Here is a 21,622-nt window from a genome sequence, read left to right on the forward strand (position 1 = left end):
AGAATTGCTTTTATGTTTTCTAGATATATGTGATGTGAATGTTGACAGCACTTGAAACTGCTTCTTACATTGTCTAAATGGACAAGCAACAGTTCTTCCCTCTTTAATGTGCATTTTCAGATGAGAGAAAAAACTTGTCAGATTATCACAGGTCTCATTGCACAAGTCAACATGACATGTTAGCTCAGTTGCACCACATAATCTTGGACCAACCAACCAACCAACTGGCCTACTTTATGATGTCTGTAAGTATGGGATTTAAAGGCTGCAAATTTTTTGAATGTCATTTTGCAGTCAGACAAGACACATTTAAAAGTTGAGTTTGGAATATTCCTATGAATTCTCATGTACCTTACATATGCCAATATAGAGGTACATTCACTAGCACAAACCTGGCATGAGAACATTTTGATAGCAAATCCAATGACAGCTGACAATACAAAACAAAATCGTTGTAGCTCAGTTACACCATGACCATGAATCAATAGCATCAATACTGAAAAAAAAAAAACAAAAACAAAAAAACATTAACTATCAAGTGGACTGACACTGCATTTCAAACATTTACTTAAACATGGCTGTCATATGTCCTTTGTAATTGCTACTGCATGACTGGCTCAAACTAATGTTGGTCTTGTGTTGTTGGAACAATCCTCTTGGCCCAGTTGCAATGTCAGGTAATAAATCACTGCACCGCACACCTCAAAAGTAACAATGACAAAAATGAACAACAACAAAAATCTAATCAAAACATTAACCGTAATACAGACTCCCAAATATCTTGTGCTTGTATGTATTATTGTAGATTTTGATACAGACATTAACTGTGAATGTGAAGTGCAGAGGAGTTAATGTGTTATTACAAAATCTGTCTGTAGACTAACATCATCACATCAAATCATCAAATCAAACAGCTGACTCGAATTACCATTATGTTAAACTGTAACACCACACAAGCCGCACCACTACCCAAGTGGTGGCAGAGTTTCTTCAAGCTGGCTTGCTGGAGAAATTGTAGTGTTGTTGTCGCTTTCAAAATATTTTTTACTTAAAATTCAAAATAATAACAAAATAATTCAAAAGTTTGCTTTAACCTGCTCTACTAAGATATTCTTTTAATGTTACCTACAACTAAGGTTACCCATTCAGGTAAAAAATGCATGAAGAAGAGAGCAACCTCCCCAAACCATGAGCACAAAATGATTTTAGCTGCAAACCAGCTGAATATAAAACCCCCAATATGACTTATCATGAATTTTTTTTTAACTATTCAGAAATCAGCCTTACCGACATAATGATGCTCTCCAGTCACAAGTGGAACACATTACAGTGCTGCAAGCTAGCTTCATAACATTATTGATCAGTTTAATTTTGTTCAAACCTGATGATAGTTAACAAACAAAGTGCCAGACAGATAAAATGTATTTCAACTTACCTTGCAATTTGCTCATAAAGTGGAGAATTCAGATGGATAATCCTCAAAAAGAAAGTCCAGAGTTGGTTTTACCACTCCAAGGTCAGCGGGTCTCCTCATGAAATACAGTAGCATCCAGTGTTGGCGGGGTTCTCTGCCGTTGATTCAAACACCATCCCCAGAATGCAATGCAATTCACAGTATATTACAGTATTTCATGGAAAACAGTAAATATCATATCATAGTTTTCTACAGTATAGTACTGTATTAATGGGAAACAGTTACGATACTGTCAGAATTTGGCTGTTTTTTTTACAGCAATTTGTTACAGTGTAGGTGTACACCAATTACAGTATAGTCCTGCAATTTCAATCTCTGCCATTCCTCCCTGGTTATTCTCCTTACCAAATGTTGACCTTAATTTACAGAAAGAATTAGAAAATAAATCAGAACAACCTCCAGTATGGCTCATTGTCCAGCACTATCTCAATAAGCATTACTCAGACTCTATTTATATTCACAGATGGTTCCAAAGATCCTGATACAGGATATGCAGGTGCAGCAGTATATATCCCAGTTTGTAAGACACTTATCAAGAAGAGAGTGACAGATCATGTATGAGTTTATACAATGGAACTATTGGCAATATTATTAGCCCTGCAATGGATAGAGGAAAATTAGGTAAAGCTCAGCTTGGATTTCTTATAATGTACAAAATGGAAATTAACAGTATATCTACACCTTTCATTTGGGTTCCTGCTCATGTTGGTGTGGAGGGAAATGAAGATGTGGACATTCTGGCTAAGCAAACACTCAGAGTTAAGCAAATAGACCTCCAAATCCCATTAAGTAAAGCTGAAGCTAAATTATTCATTAGGACATATGCACACTCAGTATGGCAGGAATATTGAAAAAACTGGAAGACATCTGTATAATATAAAAATACACGGTTCTGGAAGGGTGACATGCAGGAAAAGAAGGGAGGAAAATGTTATTACATGTTTGAGAATAGGCCATACAGGACTCAATAATACATTACATAAAATAGGCAAGCATCCAACTGGGAAATGCATACATTGTAACCAACCACAAACAGTCAAACATGTATTGCTTCATTGTAGGGAGTACAATATTAGGAGGAATCACTTTTTCAATCACTAAGGAGGGCACAACATGATTTTTCATTGCCAGGTCTCTTAGGGAAGTCAGCAAAAATATAGCCAATAGCCAAAAAAGGTGTTATTTATTTATTTATTTATTCTGCACGATATCTCGATGCACACTCCTGTCCAGCAGGCGGCGGTAATACACCTATAAGCTGGTCTGCCAACCGCCAATAAAGACCGAAGAAGAAGAAGAAGAAGAAGAAGAAGAAGAAGACTGAACCACAGTGGCTACCACAATCTTGAGCACTTTGGTATTTGTGTGCTGTTTACGTGATGGCCGGTTGTTGGACATAGGTACTGAGGTAAGACAAATTAGCATGATAGTTAGCAGGTTGAGCTAGCTCCCATATGCTGCACTTCTCAGTCTTTTTTATTTTGTCTCATCAAATCAAAGATATCTTCAATTTAGCGATACGACGTTTCTCGGTAAGATTGTGCAGCAGTATATGTTTTTTTTTTTTTAATCAAAACACTGCAATCAGTGAAAGTTGTTAAAGGTCTGTGCGCTGTGGAGTACTGAAACATATAATCGTGGGCAGTGTGATTTCAGATGAAATGTCTCAGGAGGGTCCGGCGCTCCTTAGATTTGACAAAAAGTGCATCATGAAAACCAATGAACATTACAGGCAAATTTGTGACAAGTTTACTGCTAAGTGGCCACTAGGGGAAGGATATGTCGACATTTTCATTCCATCGCGTGTCCCTTAGAGTACATAAAAATCAGTCACTTAAAATAAAAAGAATATCACACAGCTGTGAGTCTGCTTTTAATAGTCCGAACTAAATGTCTGTCTTGGAAGAGGGGCCTCATGAAGAGGTCTAGTGACACCCAAGGATCTACAGTAACCGCCTCTTCAAAATCTTGTAAGGGGTGAATACTTAAGAAATTAGTTACTTTTGTGTTTCATATTTTTAATAAGTGTGTATCAATTTATCAGTTTATTTAAGTACAGAAAATGTATTCAGTGCTGCACGTGACATACATTCACCGGCCACTTTTTAAAGTATTGTTCAACTGCTTGTTAATGCAAATGACTGAACCACAGTATCTACCACAGTCTTTAGCACTTTGTGTGCAGTTTACATGGTGCTGCTGATGGCAGGTGGTGGGACATAGGTACTGAGGTAAGACAAATTAGCATGCTAGTTAGCTGGTTCAGCTAGCTCCCATATGCTGCACTTCGCAGTCTTGTTCATTTGTCTCATCAAATCGAACTTTACTTAAATTTAGCAATACAACGTTTCTCGGTATGATTGTACAGCAGTATATCGTGCATGGCAGCAGCTCGCTGCATTTAGGCATGTAGACGATGACCTGCTGAAGTTGAATGAATGGGGAAGAAAGGTGATTTAAGTGACTTTGAATGTGGCATAGTTGTTGGTGCCAGATGGGCTGGTCTGAGTATTTCAGAAACTGCTGATCTACTGGGATTTTCCCGCACAACCACCTCTAGGGTTTACAGAGAATGGTCCGAAAAAGAAAAAATATCCAGTGAGCAACAGTTCTCTGGGCGAAAATGCCTTGTTGATGGCAAAGATCAGTGGAGAATGGCCAGACTGCTTCGAGCTGATAGGAAGGCAACAGGAACTCAAATAGCCACTCGTTACAACCAAGGTAGGCGGAAGAACATCTCTGAACGTACAACACGTCGAACCTTGAAGTAGATGGGCTACAGCAGCAGAAGACCACACTGGGTCCCTCTCTTGTCAGCTGAGAACAGGAAACTGAGGCTACAATTCACACGAGCTCACCAAAATTGGACAATAGAAGATTGGAAACAAGTTGCCTGATTTGATGAGTGTCGATTTATGCTGCAACATTTTGATGGTAGGGTCAGAATTTGGCGTCAACAACGTGAAAGCATGGATCCATCCTGCCTTATATCAACAGTTCAGGCTGGTGTTGGTGGTGTAATGGTGTAGGGGATATTGTCTTGGTACAGTGAGTATGTGAGCATCATTTAAACGCCACAGCCTCCCTGAGTATTGTTGCTAACCATGTCTATCCCTTTATGACCACAGTGTACCCATCTTCTGATGGCTGATTCCAGCAGGATAACGCACCATGTCACACAGCTCAAATCATCTCAGACTGGTTTCTTGAACACGACCATTAGTTCACTGTACTCAAATGGCCTCCACAGTCACCAGATCTCAATCCAATAGAGCACCTTTGGGATGTGGTGGAATGGGAGATTCACATCATGGATGTGCAGCTGACAAATCTGCAGCAACTGCGTGATGCTATCATCTCAATATGGACCAAAATCTCTGAGGAATATTTCCAGCACCTTGTTAAACCTATGCCACAAAGAATTAAGGCAGTTCTGAAGGCAAAAGGGGGTCCAATCCAGTACTAGCAAGGTGTACCTAATAAAGTGGCCAGTGAGTGTAGATTATAATGCTTGTCACATAATGTTCCTTGTTTTTTGATTCCAAACTCTTGACTTTTTGCTACATCTGTTTTTGTGTGTACTTTCAGCTCCATCTGTATCCATCCTGTTAGCTTTAACAAGTCAAAGTGTCATGCCAGTCCCAGCAATGGCAGAGCCTGCGGTTGATCACAAGAAACGGTTTCAGGCTGCTGTAGATGTCATCCATAACCTCCCCAAAAATGGTACGCAACATTTTACGGGCCTGGTATACACACTATGTGACAGAATGTTGCTGTGTAGAGTGTAGAAAAGGTTCATGAAACTCTATCTTTGTTATTGTAGGATGGAACTGTGTAACTCACTACAAGGCCTTTACAACTATGTACTGTCACCTGAATAACTTGTCAACAAGGCGGACTGAATACAGTGTCACCTTTTAATATTATTACATACACTGAAGAGCGCCTCCATGTGACTCATTCAGTATTTTATCTAATTCAAAACATGAACTCTCAAATTTCTGAAGACAGCAGCTTGAAGGTTTCTCTGTCCTAAAGAGAGAGAGAGCTGCTGCCTTCTGATTTTAAGTCCTTATTAGTTTGCCCCTGTCCAGTTCAGAGGAGAAATAAGCAAACAGTTAAACTTTATAAATGTCTGTTATCTTACAGGCTCCTATCAGCCGTCTTATGAGGTGATGCTGCGTTTCTATAGTCTGTACAAGCAGGCAGTGTGTGGACCCTGTAAAGTGCCCCGACCTGGCTTCTGGGACCCAGTGGGTCGCTACAAATGGTGTGTATGAGTGGCCGCTTGTATATCACTCTATAATTAATCACTGCAGTCTGTCTCTAAAAGTTTTATGTGTCTTAATCACTCCAGCCCCCCAAAAACATCCCCCAGCTCTTCATTGAGAACCCTTGATTTAGAGCATCATCGAGTGACTAAATTTATTGTGTCAGGATTTGTCTGACTTAGCTCAGCAGAAGACAGTGATTAACGGGTGAAATCAGAAAAGGACAGACAGAAAACATTCTGAGAATTTGAACAAGTTGAGGCAAATAGCTCACTCAGTCATAGTCAGTTCAGGATTTGAGAGGAAACACTCACCACTACACTGCAAATCACACCCCCGAATCATTAGTTTACTATTCACCAGCTGGGCAGAGTCTGCCTCAAATTGCACTTACAGTCATGTCAAAAAGTTAGGATACCCCATTAAATAATTTGTTCTTTATTAAGAAATATCAACATATCAATAATATTTCTTATTAATTATATTTATATTATAGATAAAAGTGATGTAATTGCATCACCTATGCAAAAACTACAAAAAATTCACTTATTTAACAAAAGAAATTAACAAAGATGCCAATTCCCACTGAGGAAAAACTTAGGACACCCCCACATTCATTATGTGTGAAAGCTGAGGCATTCACACATATTGTTGTTCAAATCTTTTTCTGTACATTTTTGGCCCCTATCTCCTCCCACAGTTTTTGTTCTACAGAAACCATTCAATTATTAAACCGTCCAGCTCTTTCAGGACATTCAAGCTTGTGTTCAGCTTTTTTCTACTATTTTGACTTTTTAAAAGCATTTTGTGCAATTTTTTTTTTACAATGGTGGTTGGAAGTTGAACAGAGCCATGATTGCGCACTGACAGAGGGAGACGATCTCCATTTTGGGCTTGGATGAAGCACGTCTGGTGTGCATGATGACTGATGGCAGTGCAAATATTGTGTATGCACTCATTCATTTAAGTTGCTTTGAAAAACATCATTTAAAATTTCACTGTATGCCTTAGTAGCGGTGTGCCTTGATGCTTTCATTTGTGTGTTTTTGTGTTCCCTGATACAAATTGGCTCACAGCTACCATGTGACCACAAAGTGTGCTTCTTTTGGTATAGCAGAACTGGTAATTTTAGTTTTCTTGTAGACCATAAAGTTAATATCAAGATCTTTGGGCTTTTTGGAAAATAAATGCTGTTAAGAATGCATAACACTCTCACATTTCTCCCAACTGACAATGATACTTTGCATGTATTTATATATTATCAAAATATTTTTATTTACATAAAGGGACAGGAAATGCTACCTCTCTGAAAACGTGTGACTTGATATAATACCATCATCATCCAAATAGTTAAAAATACCGTGACATTAATTTTAGGTCATATCGCCCACCCCTACTCTGCATCATCCTGTGGTTGAAATTCCTGGAGGAAACCTGAGTATGTTTTTCAAATTAATAATGTACTGAATTACATCAGACAACATGAACAGACACAGAAAAATAGCAGAGTGCTAGTTTTAATCAAATCTTGTTGATTTTCCTCAACAAGCTAATGTAAAATTAAGGATAATATTAGAAACAGCAAAAGTTGTCTTAAAATTAACAATGCATATAACAGTAGTAGAATATTATATTATCTTACATAGCCAAATGTACTGTGGTTTAATCATGTTAATAATGTTGTGTAATGTTTGACTGGTGGTAATTGTGTGTGTGTGTGTGTGTGTGTGTGTGTGTGTGTGTGTGTGTGTGTGTGTGTGTAGGGATGCCTGGAGCCGCCTGGGAGAGATGAGCAGTGAGAGTGCCATGGCAGCTTATGTGGACGAGATGAAGAAAGTCGCTCAGGAGGTACATGACGGATTTGTTGTAATCCAGTATTACCTGCTGACTGCAGGTAAAAATTGTCAGTAGAAGGTAGATTTACATTTGAATGAATGTTGCAAATAAGTGAATGAATTAATACTTTTGAAGTGAAGGATTTTTGCATGTTGGTACAGCAAGCCCACATTTGGCCATCAGGCATCGTTTAGATATTGACTAAATTTACTTTGTTTAAGTCAGGTTCAGGTTGTGGGTTTCATTGCACTCTGATCAAATCAGTTCACAGTTACATTGTGAATATGAAGTGGGGCATTAAACAAGATTAAATAAAATGAGCATGAAGCCTGGTCTGATGAGCACAGGGACTTGTATTGTAATTAGCAGTGATCAGTAAAGGATCCCATTGATCTGCAGGTCATTGACACTATGCCAATGAATGAGAAGATGGCCTCGCTCTTCCACCACTTCGAGCCTCTCTACCTGGTGATTGATGATATGCCGCGGCCTCCAGGGTCACTGCTCACGCTTAGAGAAGGTTAGTGACACTGAGGGTCAGCCTCTAACCAGCACTTATAGAGCAGCTCTGATGAACCATAGGGGATTCTGTGTCTGACCACCTCTGTAACTTTCTGAAACAGATAATGTAACAAAAATTTCTGTCACTTTCATGAGAATAACCACGTGCAACATATAAATATTTCCCAGGTTAAATTGTCTATAAATAAACAATTTTCAGTGGGACAGACCTTAAAACAGCCCATAGTGCAAAATCAAGTCTAAAAGGTTTTTATAAAATACTCCAACAAGGACATATTTTTTCAGACACAATGGTAATTGATATTTGCATTAAACTATTTAAATTCATAGATAGATGTTTTGGTACAAATACTTGCTGTTAGACACTTTAAGCAGCTATTATTAATATTTTACAATGAATGAAATGAAATGACACCAGGCAGCTGTTTTTCAGGAAAACAGCTGTAAAAAGCCACTGTCCACTGCCGGCTTCGCAGCAAACAGCAGACGTACACAGTTAGAGACCAGCTGGTCATTAATTTTTTTATTTAGCCTTTATTTAACCAAGTTTGTCCCATTGAGATCACAGATCTCTTACAAGTGGCGCAACATAGTGGCGCATTTAGTAGTCAAAGAAACAGATATTTCCTTTAGGAGTTGTTGGAGTCCGAAAACAGAGCTAAAAGAGAGGGAATGTTGGAAACAAACACATTACACATGAATGATCGTTATGCCTGCATCTGCTGTGTGTGGAAATAGGACACTAGCCAATAGGTTAGCTGTATCAATTTCATACAGTGTCAATATTTCAGTGCTCACACTTTCACCTTGTTCCATTACCACCAAGTGGCCAAAAATCACATTATGCAGCTTTAAAAAAAGGGGTACAACTTCAATGGTGAGACAATACAACAAACACATTACACATGAATGTAATGTCCTAAAACTGTGTGACATCTAAATGTCTTAGACAGTTTGAGCAGTCAAGCACTGAATATAAAAGTTTGTACATTTGACCTCTGGCTGGTAAACTGCCCTGTAAAGTTAGGGTGCTTTCACACCTGCACATTTTAGCCTGGTTAAATTGAACCCTGGTTTGTTTTTCCCCCTTGGTGCAGTTCGTTTGGGCGAGTGTGAAATCAGTAATTGCACTTGGTTGCAGACCAAAACAATTGCACTGAAGATGTGGTCTCGGTTCAGTCCTAAACAAACTCTGGAGCGGTTAGTTTTTGGTGTGGAAGAGTTCTGAACTTGATCTGATCCCACTAGCAGGTGCTAGATGGTTACGTGATGGTTAGCATGTAATTATACATCCTTTTTGTTCCATCCATCTCAAACATCTTAATGCAGCGGGCGCAAGCAATGTCAGAATCTGTACAGCATTATGATGACTGGTGTGGGATACTATGTAGGTAAATTGCCCAAAATATATACTACAGCTATGAGGAAATTTCATTTCATTTCTGAGGCTGACCCATGTCGCAATCCATGGTCACAGTCCAGAGTGCAGGGCCTTTTTTCCTGTGTTTACTTTGCTGCTTCGCCAGACAACATGACCAATAAGCATAGTGAATGCTTTGACGTGGTTTGTAGTGATGCATTTTGGTACACTTGAATTTTTCTCTGTGTGAAAACAAACTGAACCAAGAGGAAAATGGTAGTTTACAAACTCATCAACTGAATCAGACCAGAGCAAACAAACTTTAGGTGTGAAAATACCCTTAAACAGCTATTAGCCAGTGTCAGCTGTGAGGTTTGTTGACAGTCTTGCATATAATACATATGCATATGTCTTACATATATATACACTCACCGGCCACTTCATTAGGTACACCTGGTTGGACCCCCTTTTGCCTTCAGAACTGCAGAACTTCATGGCATAGATTCAACAAGGTGCTGGAACCATTCCTCAGAGGTTTTGCTCCATATTGACATGATAGCATCACGCAGTTCCTGCAGATTTGTTGGCTGCACATCCATGATGCGAATCTCCCGTTCTACCACATCCCAAAGGTGCTCTGTTGGATTGAGATCTGGTGACTGTGAAGGCCATTTGAGTACAGTGAACTCACTGTCATGTTCAAGAAACCAGTTTGAGACGATTTGAGCTTTGTGACATGGTGCGTTATCCTGCTGGAAGCAGCCATCAGAAGATGGGTACACTGTGGTCATAAAGGAATGGACATGGTCAGCAACAATACTCAGGTAGGCTGTGGCATTTAAACGATGCTAACTTGGTGCTAAGGAGCCCAAAGTGTGCCAAGAAAATATCCCCTACACCATTAGACCACCAACACCAGCCTGAGCTGTTGATACAAGGCAGGATGGAGCCATGCTTTCATGTTATTGATGCCAAATTCCGACTCTACCATCCGAATGTTGCAGCATAAATCGAGACTCATCAGACCAGGCAACGTTTTTCCAAACTTCTGTTGTCCAATTTTGATGAGCCCGTGCGAAGTGTAGCCTCAGTTTCCTGTTCTTAGCTGAAAGGAGTGGCACCTGGTGTGGGCTTCTGCTGCTGTAACCCATCTGCTTCAAGATTCGACGTGTAGTACGCTCAGAGATGCTGTTCTGCATACCTTGGTTGTAATGAGTGGTTATTTAAGCTACTGTTGCCTTCCTGTCAGCTTGAAGCAGTCTGGTCATTCTCGTCTGACCTCTGGCATCAACAAGGCATTTTCGCCCATAGAACTGCTGCTCACTGGATATTTTTTCTTTTTCGGACCATTCTCTGTAAACCCTAGAGATAGTTGTGTGGGAAATCAAAGTAGATCAGCAGTTTCTGAAATACTCAGACAGCCCATCTGGCACCAACAACCATGCCAAGTCCAAAGTCACTTAAATCACCTTTCTTCCCCGATTCTGATGCTTGGTTAGAACTTCAGCAGGTTGTCTTGATGTCTACATGCCTAAATGCATTGAGTTGCTGCCATGTGATTGACTGATTAGATATTTGCGTTAACAAGCATTTGAACAGGTGTACCTAATAAAGTGGTGTGTGTGTTACTATAGGTCTTAAAGGCAGTGAGCATGCTGACAAGCCAGCAGATATGAAGTGTGAGGATGATGAGCAGGAGGGATCTAAAGGAGATTCCTCACTTCCAGAGGATCCAGATCAGTTCAACCTGGCTGAGGTTATAAACCACACTGCCAACACCGTCCCTAACGGTATGTAATGAGTGTTGATCCTGTTCAGACCTCTCTTCTTGTCTGAGACAGTGTCAACTGCTTTTGCTTTTGCTTTGTAAACAACTTGCACCCAGAGGAATAGAAATACATTAAGTATTTTAAATTCAGAAGTTCAGTGTCGTTTAGCCGGATGGACCTCAGGACCGACACTGCACTGTATTGAGAAATTACAGCAAGTCTTTTCTGTGTCACTCCTCCATCTCCAATTCAGTTCGGGAGAAGAGGCTGATGTGGAGAAAGCATAAGGGATATCAAGAACATCAAAGAATAGAAAATGTCTGTACTTTATTAGTTATTTATATTATATTACTTGTAGTTTTGGGTTAAAGGGGCAGAGACCAGGAAAGTTTACCCTCACAAACATCTATTAACAGATGCTCCTATACTCAGATTTTGACTTATCATGTACATCGCACCAAATATATATATCTGAGTGTAGTTTGCCCAAAACTGGGTTTATGCTGTTACATGACACTATATAATAGCTGTAGCACAGTGGGGATTCACCTTACCCTCACGCGATATACATTATTCAAACCAAATAAAACCTTAGTGATATTAACATTCACAAAAACATTCCAATCCCTGAAATTCTGCTATTAATGTCAGAAATAGATTTTCTGAGACCTCAGTCAAAGATTGTGCAGATTTGGCAGGAAACAGTCAGTTTCAGTGTCATTTAGGACTGAGGCCTGGAACCAAGGAATTCTTTGAAGCATAATTCTTAATGGAAAAAATATCATCCAAAGAGAGCTTCGTGTGTGTTATGAGATGTTGTCCTTCTTTTTCACACACACACACACACAAACATCCTGTGGGTAGTAGGGTCTGTGGGAAATGACAGAAATGAAGAGGTTAGAGTTCTCTTTTAGGGGGAGCAGGGAGAAACGGGCCATATGCCCACAAGATCATTTCACGGTGTACAAATCCTAGAAGGATCCACACATAATTACAGATGTTTTCTACATGCATGTACATCTACATATATCTATTCATAAATCTAACCAGTGCACATATAAATAGACATAAAAACTGTTTTTTTCCACATATAAAAAATGCTTGTTGTCCTGCTGCAGACTCTGGAGTGTCCGAGTGTTTTGTATTAACCAGTGACTCAGAGAGTGAGATCTTCTGTGACTCTGTGGATTCAGTGGAGCAACTCAGTGACTTCAAGGTACGACTCCTCAAAAGGTGGATGTAGTACTGGTGTCAGTGGTAACATAGAAAGTAATTTAACTCTATTGCAGGATATTGCACTATTCCAATGAAATGTGAAGAGTGTAAATGGAGTTAAGTATATGCAAATAAGGCTATTTAAACTATTGATTTCTGTTCACAGATTCCAGTAATCAAGTCTAATGGTTTTCAGAATGGCCACGTGTCCTTTGAGTCATATCTCTGTCTTGAGGCCCGACAGGTCGGAGCTGGTCAAGGTGGAGAGGGAGCAGAGGACGGGAAGGGTCAGGGTCCCATCAGCAGGAGGCAAGACAGTGGGCGGGAAGGTTACTACCACAACTGGAGAGAACGTAAGCCACTACCATTAATTCTTCAAACACTACTTCAAGTACAACTTCCAGCACTGCTTTGCTTCATACATTTGTTACATCTACTGTATATAACGCTTGTTTCATAAATCAGGACTATATTGTGGTCCATAGGTGGTGTTCCTCAGGGCAGTCCAAGGTGGGGGGCCCCAGGTGGTGGTGGTGGTGGAGCGGGACGAGGAGGAGGGGATGGTTCCGAAGATGGGGCAGAGAGGCTCCGTGACACCCAGCTTCAGCAGCAGATCGTCATAGCCCTACGGAGGCTCAGAGAGGACATGAGGAGTGTGATGGATAGGCTGGAGGTGGTCGAGAGGCTTGCCGCCACTCATGTAAGCCTGTATATGGTGATCATTATGTGCAGACATACTCAGAGAAAAACTGTTGATTAATGTTAAGGTAGATAAAACTTCTGCCTCATCAACATGTTGTAGAAATTTAAAAAAACCTCAGTTCAGCTAACAAATGGATTTTGTCTTTACGCTTTAAATATTAAAAGCTAGCAAAACCCATAATGTTATTGTTAATTCAACTTAGCCGGTTCAGTTTCAGTTATGTAGTTTGTAGCTGCTCTCAGTAATTGTTACAACACTGGAATTGATAAGTAACTAATTATTATCCTCATGCAGATACATTCTGGTAGTTTTGTAGTCAGTGAAATTAAATGGCATAGTTGGACACTGAAGCCAAAATTCGATGTCATTTTATTTTTACTGTATTTTTAATTGATGCTGGAGTACAGGAGTGCAAAAGTGAAAGGGGAGATTGAAAATGTCAGAAAAGCCAGATGACTGTGTCAAAAGTAGGTCAGCATCATTCTGTATGTTTCTTGTCAACAAATCCCAGTAAAAGACCCAAACCAACAATGTTAGTGCATCTCAACACTTACCTCTAACTTCCCTCCTTTGCCTGTGGCTCCCAGCTCCAAACAGAATCAGAATCAGAATCAGAATCGCCTTTATTGTCATTATACATTTGAGCGCTGCTCCCTTGGTGCAAACAATGCTAATTAAATAAAATAAATAAAAACCTAAAGAGAACACAAGAATTAAAAATAGAGGAGGTATAAAAAGGCAAGTGATATGTACAGATATATTTACACGTAGTATGAATGAAAACCCGATTATTGCACTTTAGGCCCAGTTTTATTGCACAGGTAATTGGAAGTTATGCAGTGTGATTGACTGGTCATCCGGATTTCTTTTTGTCTTTGTTGGCTGCAGTGATAGCCCTCGGGAAGAAGCTATCCCTGAGTCTGTTGGTCCTAGTTTTGTGTGACCTGTACCTTCGGCCCAACGGTAACAGGTCAAACAGGTGGTTACCGGGGTGGGAGGGGTCCTTGATGATGTTTCCAGCTCTGCTCAGATAGCGGGAGTTGGCAATGTCCTCCAGGCTGGGCAGAGAGCAGCCAGTGATCTTCTGGGCTGTGCAGACGACCCTCTGTAGTGCTCTCCTGTCAGCTGCTGAGCACCCCGCGTACCACGCTGTGATGCAGTACGCCAGGATGCTCTCTATGGTGGCTCTGTAGAAGGTCACCAGCAGCCTCTCTTCCAGGTTGTTCCTCCTGAGCACGCTCAGGAAGTGGAGGCGCTGCTGGACCTTCCTCACCACCGCCGAGGTGTTCGCAGTCCAGGAGAGGTCGTCGGATATCTGCACACCCAAGAATCTCATGGTGTGGACTCTTTCCACACGGTCCCCGTGGATGTAAAGTGGGGCCGGGTCCTCTCCGCCCTTCCTGAAGTCCAAGATGAGTTCTTTAGTTTTTGTGGTGTTCAGTTGGAGGTTGTTTACCGAACACCACGCAGTCAGTCTTTTGACTTCATCTCTGTAGTTGGACTCATCCCCTCCTGAGATGAGTCCAACTACGGTTGTGTCGTCTGCAAACTTTATGAGGGTATTTGAGAGATGTGTCGGGGAGCAGTCGGATGTGTAGAGTGTGAACAGTAGGGGACTCAGAACACATCCTTGTGGAGAGCCGGTGTTGAGTGTGATGGTGCTGGACAGGTGGGGGCCAAGTCTGACAGAACACACTGGTTTCTCACCGCTCAATAAATGTAAACCTTTTCATTTTCAAAAAGGTTCAGTATTTTCCTAAAACAGCTGTTTGTTGTAATTTTTAACAAACATTACTCAAGCAGCAGGAAATGGTGCCTTTGTTCTGGACTATTTTCTGTGGTGCATTAATCCCTATTTGGCGCTCTGTAGTTGGGGCTGCAAGAACGTGTGTGTGTGTGTGTGTGTGTGTGTGTGTGTGTGTGTGTCAAAATAAACTACAGCGCGCGTGCGTGTGTGTCCATGGTGATGATGGAACTTTTTGCGTCTCACTGATGTGTTTTAGCAGTTGGAGCAATGGAGCTCTGTGGCTCAGAGGAATCAGATCCATCATGCTGTGATTTTAATATTTGTTAAAAGAAGCCTTTCAGTGTTGGTTTGGCTCTGCACATTACATTTGTGGACAAGAATAAGAATCTAGAACATCACCAGACTTACTCTTGAAGCTGCTTCTTGTGTGACAGGCTCAGGGTTCAGAGAGGAGACCCTCTTTGCAGTGTGCAGCGACAGTTTTGCATCAACAGGTAAGAGTTTCTCTTTGTTCTGCAACTGTTGGTGTTGTTAATGAATGTACTAAACTGATGTCTTCCCAACTAACCTCTGAATATAATAAAATAATTCTGGAGTCTGGGAACAGTAGTTATCAGCTTTTCATCAGCTTATTGTTGATACTATGAGATTTGGTTAAAAGCTCTGGAAATGACTAGAGAATGAAACCTTGTGTCAGGATTATTTGTCAAGCCTATTTGCCTCTACAGTCATCTGTGTGAGTAATAGTTAAAGCTGCACTAACCATCAGGTGGACACAGACTACTCCAAATGAATGATAATGTGCTTTGTGTCTACTGAATGTGTTAATAACACATTACCCAACACGTTATTAATGTAATAATATATCAGTGTTTAATTTACAGTGGCTGTCTCCAAGGGGTGAAAAACAATCGATACTGCTTTAAAGTATATGCAACATTTGTAAAATTTCTGTATGTTTTATTTCAGACTTCGGTGCCACTAGTGGTAGTATCAAAAACTAACTGGCAGGCAGCAATTAATGTTTTTAATGGCCACAGTAGCTGCTTAGCAAAAATTGCACACACTGACTATTTTGTGAAAGCCAGTTGTCAGGTGTGCGATGAACAGTTATTTGACAGTGGCCCGTCTCAGGGTTGAACAGGGTTGTGTGAGCATTGACAGCGCCAGGTTATCTTTTTGTGATAAATAATGAGCTGATTTATTTATTTTTGTTATCTCTCAGGAGGTGAGGTGGTGGCCATTTGATGTGTCTGGTCAGACCGTTGTCCTCTTCCTGGTGTGGCCATTTGTTGCTCAGGGTCTGGTCTACCTGTTGAGGAAAGCCCAGAGGAGAAGTCGGCTATCTTCTTGAAGTGAGCTGAAGAAGACGCTCAACCATTCATCCTCAGTGATCCATCAGTGCAAGAAGTTACGTGCAGTTTCTACTGCAGAAGAGACTGACTCAAATATAAATTATGAAAAGGCATTCTCCACCCTCTTTTTCTGCACCAGGAGGGAGAGAACTTTGAGGACTTAGTGTCTGTTTGGAGACAAATGTATTTGGGTGTGTTCTACACCTCAGGATCACCTTTTCACTCATTACAGCAAATTAATTTTTATTTAACCTATCCAAGTTGATTAATTAGCTCGCTTGTGTTGGGTAGCAGAAATCAAATACTCAACATGATATTGTCTTTAGCAAATCTGGAGAAGTTCTTATACTGATCATGAGGAGCTTGAATTAAAGACATTGCTTATATGATTGTATTATCCAAGCTGGTAAGCTCTAATGTGCATTCATTTTATTTCCTCTCTTCTGGATTTGCTACTATAAACTTAATGTTTCTGGAATATACAGAAGATCACCAGAATAAAATTGGTGACAAAAACTGCACCTGCTTTCCAATGGGAGGAGTCAATCTACATATTTCATGTAGTTGCAAAAATGTCACTGTCTCTGAAATGACTGTTAACTACAATAGTACGCTGAACTGTGAATGTCATCGGATCAGACCAGACACTATCTATTGAATTAATGTGAGTGCTGAGAATCTAAGAGGACTTTGTGGCAACACTTGTCATGTCATTGCAGTCTCTGGGTTCTGACTCTTGCGCTCAGGTTATTTGTCAGTGACTCCATGAACGTAAATCCAAGTCTTACATTTAAATGATGTTTATTACATATAAACTACACTTTATTCATGGTGAAACGTTTGTATCTCATTTTGTAGATTCAGTGTCACTGTTTACAAAATGTAATTGTTTTTCATGCGGAACATACATTTAGAACTTTGAACCTTTGGACCTACTGTAACTCCAGGTGTAAACAGTTACTGAAGTACTAAAATGACAAGTGTAATTGAAAACAATGTCACTAAATTATAAAGAACTGGTTTCATACTGCCCTTTAAAACTAAAGCATGAGGACAAATTAAAAATCTATATTTACTAGAAGGCAGTACTGTGTCAAGTCTGTAGCAATAATAGAGGATTTTAACATTAGGGCCATTAGATTTACAGCAGATAACAAATTTTAAATCTGTTGTTTACAAAAATATTCAGATCCTCAACCTGTTCCTGTTGCGAACAGGTTGAGGATTCCCCCCCCCCAGAATGATGCTGCCCCCACTATGCTTATCCATAGGGATGCGTACCATAGGAAGCAGTGCCTGGTGTTCACCAGACAGTGTTTGGAGTCCTGTCCAAAAGTTCACTTTTTGCTTCAGACCAGAGAACCTTTTTTTCCTCATGCTCTCTCTCTTTAAATGCTGTTTGACAAACTCCAGCAGGCTGTCATGTCTTTGACTCAAAGTGGCTTTTGTCTTGACCTGATCAATGCCTCATGACTTTTTCTTTGAGGTCCATAAAGAGTTCCTTGGAAATCATGTAGGCTTATCTCCATTGTAAAATTCTGACATGGGTACTAAATTTTATACATACGGTTACCCACTGCATACATAGGTAACCATATATAAGTAAAGTGAGTGAACCAGAGATCCCTTTTTTTAATGTTTCAGGGCTTTGTTTTGGTTTTGTACACAGTTCTACAGAACAACAATGATACATACTATATTGTCTTACATTAGGCCCGCTCTGTCAGGTAAATGCTCATTCTTTTCAAACCCAAACTGAGGTAACCCTGATGATACCTGATGACATCATGAAGATTATTTTCTGAGACTGGGCACACCTCCTTCAGAGCCGACCAAGATGCTATAAAACTGATTTTCATGGTTGAGTAAGTATTGCTAACCATAATGAGACCACTGAGCTTTCTGTGTAAAGTCTGCAGAATGGTCCTTTAAACTGTTAACAGCTGGAGATAAATATTAGTTTGCAGGATGATTTATCTAAGTTAAATCTGACAGATAAACCTCTGTTCAACTATGATGAAGTTCATATCAGTAGTTGATGTGTTTGGCAGGGGGACAACCCCCACATCCCATTATTCTTAATAAGCCCATTACTGCCTCCTCTTGAGACTGTAGTTTCAGAGATGTGGTACCACAGATAATGCGATACCACATCTCTGAAACTACAGTCCTTCTCTTCATTCATGTTAGTGTAAGTATTGTTATACTGTGGCAAATAAATTCACTTTTGAACTCATTATTCCCTTATTTAGATAAAATAAATGCATACAAATCAATTTCCAAAACAAATAATTTAATATATTATGTATAATATTTATATACACAGGTTAACTTAACAAGGCTTTGTACAACTGTTACAAAAATTGGTCCACACACAGTCACACATGTACATAAAGTACATGCACAAGGGCACAGTTAGAGAGAAGGACTGAGAAGACTAAATCTAGATATGATTAAGACCAACATGGAGTCTGGCTGGAGGACAGTGGCTAGCATGACAATCCAGCTCCATTTTGCTTTTTCAGACTCTACAGTTGTGGGAGGGAAGCACACTGAAAATGTAAAAAACTTCGGTTTTGGATTTAAAAAGGTTATTTGCTCACTTTCAGCTGCTCCCATGACAATGCTATCTGATAATATAAACTGATTTGTAACACTGAAGTTCTCTCTCAGCTCACTAATTCCTCCATACTGTTCATACTGTACAATGATCCAAAGAGGAAAAAAAAAATTTGGCATGACTTCACACAGCTGCCTCAAACACTTTGTTCCTCTGACAAAACAGGCATCAGTATCCTCCAAACTTTGGCCTGTCTCCACACACACACACACACACAGGAAAGTACAACAGGAGTGTGTTGAACACTTTGCATATTTTATATGTCACTGGCCCCATGCATGCAGTGTTTTAGTCCATGGAAGCTTTGGCATGATGCCCAAGTCATATCATCAAGAGAGAGTAGGTTTGTTTTGCTCCCATGGATCACTGAAGTTCCCTGTAGATCCAATGGAAGATTTTGAAGAGCTTGTAAAAGGCTGAGAAGTAAAATGCACTTGTGCAATGTGATATTTGCCCAAGTGGATACCATCAATGATATCATTAGTGAGAACTAGTTGGGGGAAATACCAACAATCTGTATGTACAGCATAGTCAGTTGGAAATGAAAAATATGGCCGATGGCTCTGGTGAAGGTTAGCTGGAACAGCAACTTCTGGGCTCTAGAATTGGATTCAGACATCTAATATAGCATGCATTCACTCTTTTTTCAATTCCAAAAGTTATTTAGAAATATATGTTAATACATATAAACATATGGGCTCTATGTTTAGGACTTGAAGATGGATTTAAGAATTAAGTGTACATGGAATATATGAAAAGGTGGTGAAACCACTCCTCGTGAAAAGTATAAAAAGTTAGACTGCAATCAATTTATTTGAATGTTGCTATTTGCCAGTATACAGTAAATTAACATGCCACCTTGCTCAGGGAACATTGTGACTGACTACAGCAAGGATGTTCCCAGGTGGTTAGCCTGTTAGCTCGTCAGCTTCAATGTTAGCTGGCAAACAGTTAGTGAAGCTGGCGAGCTAACAGGTCTTACAAGCACATGCTATGCTACCAAGCTTCTAATACGACCTTTCACCAGGAATCAAGGTTGAACTTCACTGTGCCACTTTCTGATGTGACTTTGCCTTTTTTTTAAATTTTGGGCTCTTTCAGATATTTTTCTTCGGACAAGTGATCAGATTTTGACATGGCTCATGACATGGTCTTAAACCTGCATACATTATTGAGTTGCTGGACTACTATTTGAATTTCCCCAAGGGATCAATAAAGTATCTATCTATCTATCTATCTATCTATCTATCTATCTATCTATCTATCTATCTATCTACTAAGTTAAGGATTAGTGTAGAAGCAAAGTAGAGGTTTCTGGCACAACTTCACCTACTTCAAAGTTGCATGGAGAAAGGAAAAGTCTTTACAGTTCAAAACTCCAGCAACACTTCTAGTATAAAGAAGAACTTTTTAGACTAGTCTAATAAAGTTCTTTATACTGCAGTGTTCCTGGAGTTCAGACTTTGTAAGTAAATGATTAAATGAATAGATTCAATGTAATTGAACAGTAGAATGTGTTTTTTTCAGAGAAACACTGTCAAAGAATTTATTTTCTGTGGGATCACATCTCCAACTGTACTGCAAATAAAAGTCCAAGAGGAAAGAGTCTTGAGACAACTGAGATCCCCCAAATAACATGATGAACAATTGGCTTTAGAAACAACGATATGAGTGATCCAGTGTGGGTGAGTAAATGGCAGGTAGGTTAAACTACCACTGTATGACGACGCCATGCTCTCATCTTGTCCCTTGGGTCCAGGGCAGATCTCCTCAAGACCACAGTGGAAGATCCTGGGGAGCTTTGATCTATCCATCCTGAGGAAGAGGAGGAGAGGGGGAGGGGGCTCTGGACAAGATGAGGGAAGGTATCTATTTGCTGAATTGACTTGGGGCCTACAATTGATCCCTGAGAAACCCCAACACACCCATGCTGACCTGGTGCTGCCTCAATGACTCTGATCACCTCCACCCTCTCCCTCTCCGCTCTCCCCCCTCTGACTCTGTCCTCATTCCTGCCCAGCTCAAAGTCCAGATTCATGGACATAGCCCTTGTCCTCCCACCTCTGGTCTTCCTGTAGCGGACTGGCACTGGTTGGTTCAAGTCCGGCTGCTGGGTCCTGTGAAAGGTGGAAGCCTGGTAAAGGCTGGGAAGCCTGGTGGGGGAGTTCCAGAAGGGGACTAGGGGGTGTCCTCTTGCTAGATTGTCAGGTCCCAAGTGGGAAGGAGGATTAATCACAGTTGAGGGTCTTAGGTATGTGGCATGGATTTGGTGGTGCGAGTAGAGAAAACTGTTTGGGTGAAGCTGGAGTGGAGTTCCTGGCAACAACATTCTGTGCCTGCTGTCTTTTTCAAGTTTTTCTGTGCCATTGTTTGTTCCTTTCCCCATATCCTTTACAGCCTCCTCTCCCCCAACCAATGAATCATTTTCCTCTGTGGTCTCTCCATCTTTCACCCATTTTTCTTTTTTAGGTATGATATGTTCTCCTTTGACTACCTCTTCCTGTCCTCTATCATCTTCCTCGTCCCTCCCCCCTTCTCCTCCTCCATAGTTGCTGGCTTTGACTGGCTCATGGTCGGAGTCCTCCTCAACGCTGCTCCCTGGCAAGTAGGTACTTAGGCATTTTTTACGTTTGCGGGTCACGGCAGAGATGATGGACTTGGGTAGGAAGTCCCTGGCGTTCAGGTCTTTCTTGGTGCCTGAAGAATGCTGAGAGGTTGAAATCCCAGTCAAATAATGGTAACTCTATACG

General features: G+C 40.5%; 2 protein-coding genes across 11 annotated transcripts in view; one reads left to right on the forward strand and one right to left on the reverse strand.

The window, feature by feature from the left end:
* The first annotated feature begins 2,743 nt into the window (after nucleotides 1-2,743).
* acbd4 (acyl-CoA binding domain containing 4) lies at nucleotides 2,744-18,998 on the forward strand. 4 transcript variants are annotated; one of them, XM_071462215.1, is made up of 11 exons: nucleotides 2,744-2,882; nucleotides 5,063-5,197; nucleotides 5,624-5,744; nucleotides 7,509-7,593; nucleotides 7,981-8,101; nucleotides 11,098-11,253; nucleotides 12,351-12,448; nucleotides 12,614-12,800; nucleotides 12,933-13,147; nucleotides 15,332-15,391; nucleotides 16,123-18,998. In XM_071462215.1, exons 2-11 carry the CDS (start codon nucleotides 5,107-5,109, stop codon nucleotides 16,249-16,251), a joined length of 1,263 nt encoding a protein of 420 aa, XP_071318316.1. In that variant the 5' UTR covers nucleotides 2,744-2,882; nucleotides 5,063-5,106; the 3' UTR covers nucleotides 16,252-18,998. The 4 variants fall into 4 exon arrangements, with proteins under 4 accessions (XP_071318316.1, XP_071318318.1, XP_071318319.1 ...); XM_071462217.1 differs by having other exon boundaries at nucleotides 12,683-12,800; XM_071462216.1 differs by lacking the exon at nucleotides 2,744-2,882 and adding an exon at nucleotides 3,639-3,705.
* Nucleotides 18,999-19,629: 631 nt separating this feature from the next.
* Nucleotides 19,630-21,622, reverse strand: part of arhgap23b (Rho GTPase activating protein 23b) — a 74,431-nt gene continuing 72,438 nt past the window's right edge. For 6 of the 7 annotated variants that reach the window (XM_071462212.1, XM_071462211.1, XM_071462209.1 and 3 more), the window contains exon 23: nucleotides 19,630-21,579. In XM_071462212.1, the coding sequence (XP_071318313.1) occupies nucleotides 20,578-21,579 (1,002 nt within the window). In that variant the 3' untranslated portion in view covers nucleotides 19,630-20,577. The remainder of the gene's footprint in view (nucleotides 21,580-21,622) is intronic. The other variant, XM_071462214.1, reaches the window with a different exon arrangement.

The sequence above is a fragment of the Trachinotus anak genome, unplaced genomic scaffold (genome assembly GCF_046630095.1).
Source record: "Trachinotus anak isolate AG129_WGS33_773 ecotype Australia unplaced genomic scaffold, CSIRO_AGI_Tana_v1 ptg000025l, whole genome shotgun sequence".
NCBI classification, from domain to species: domain Eukaryota; kingdom Metazoa; phylum Chordata; class Actinopteri; order Carangiformes; family Carangidae; genus Trachinotus; species Trachinotus anak.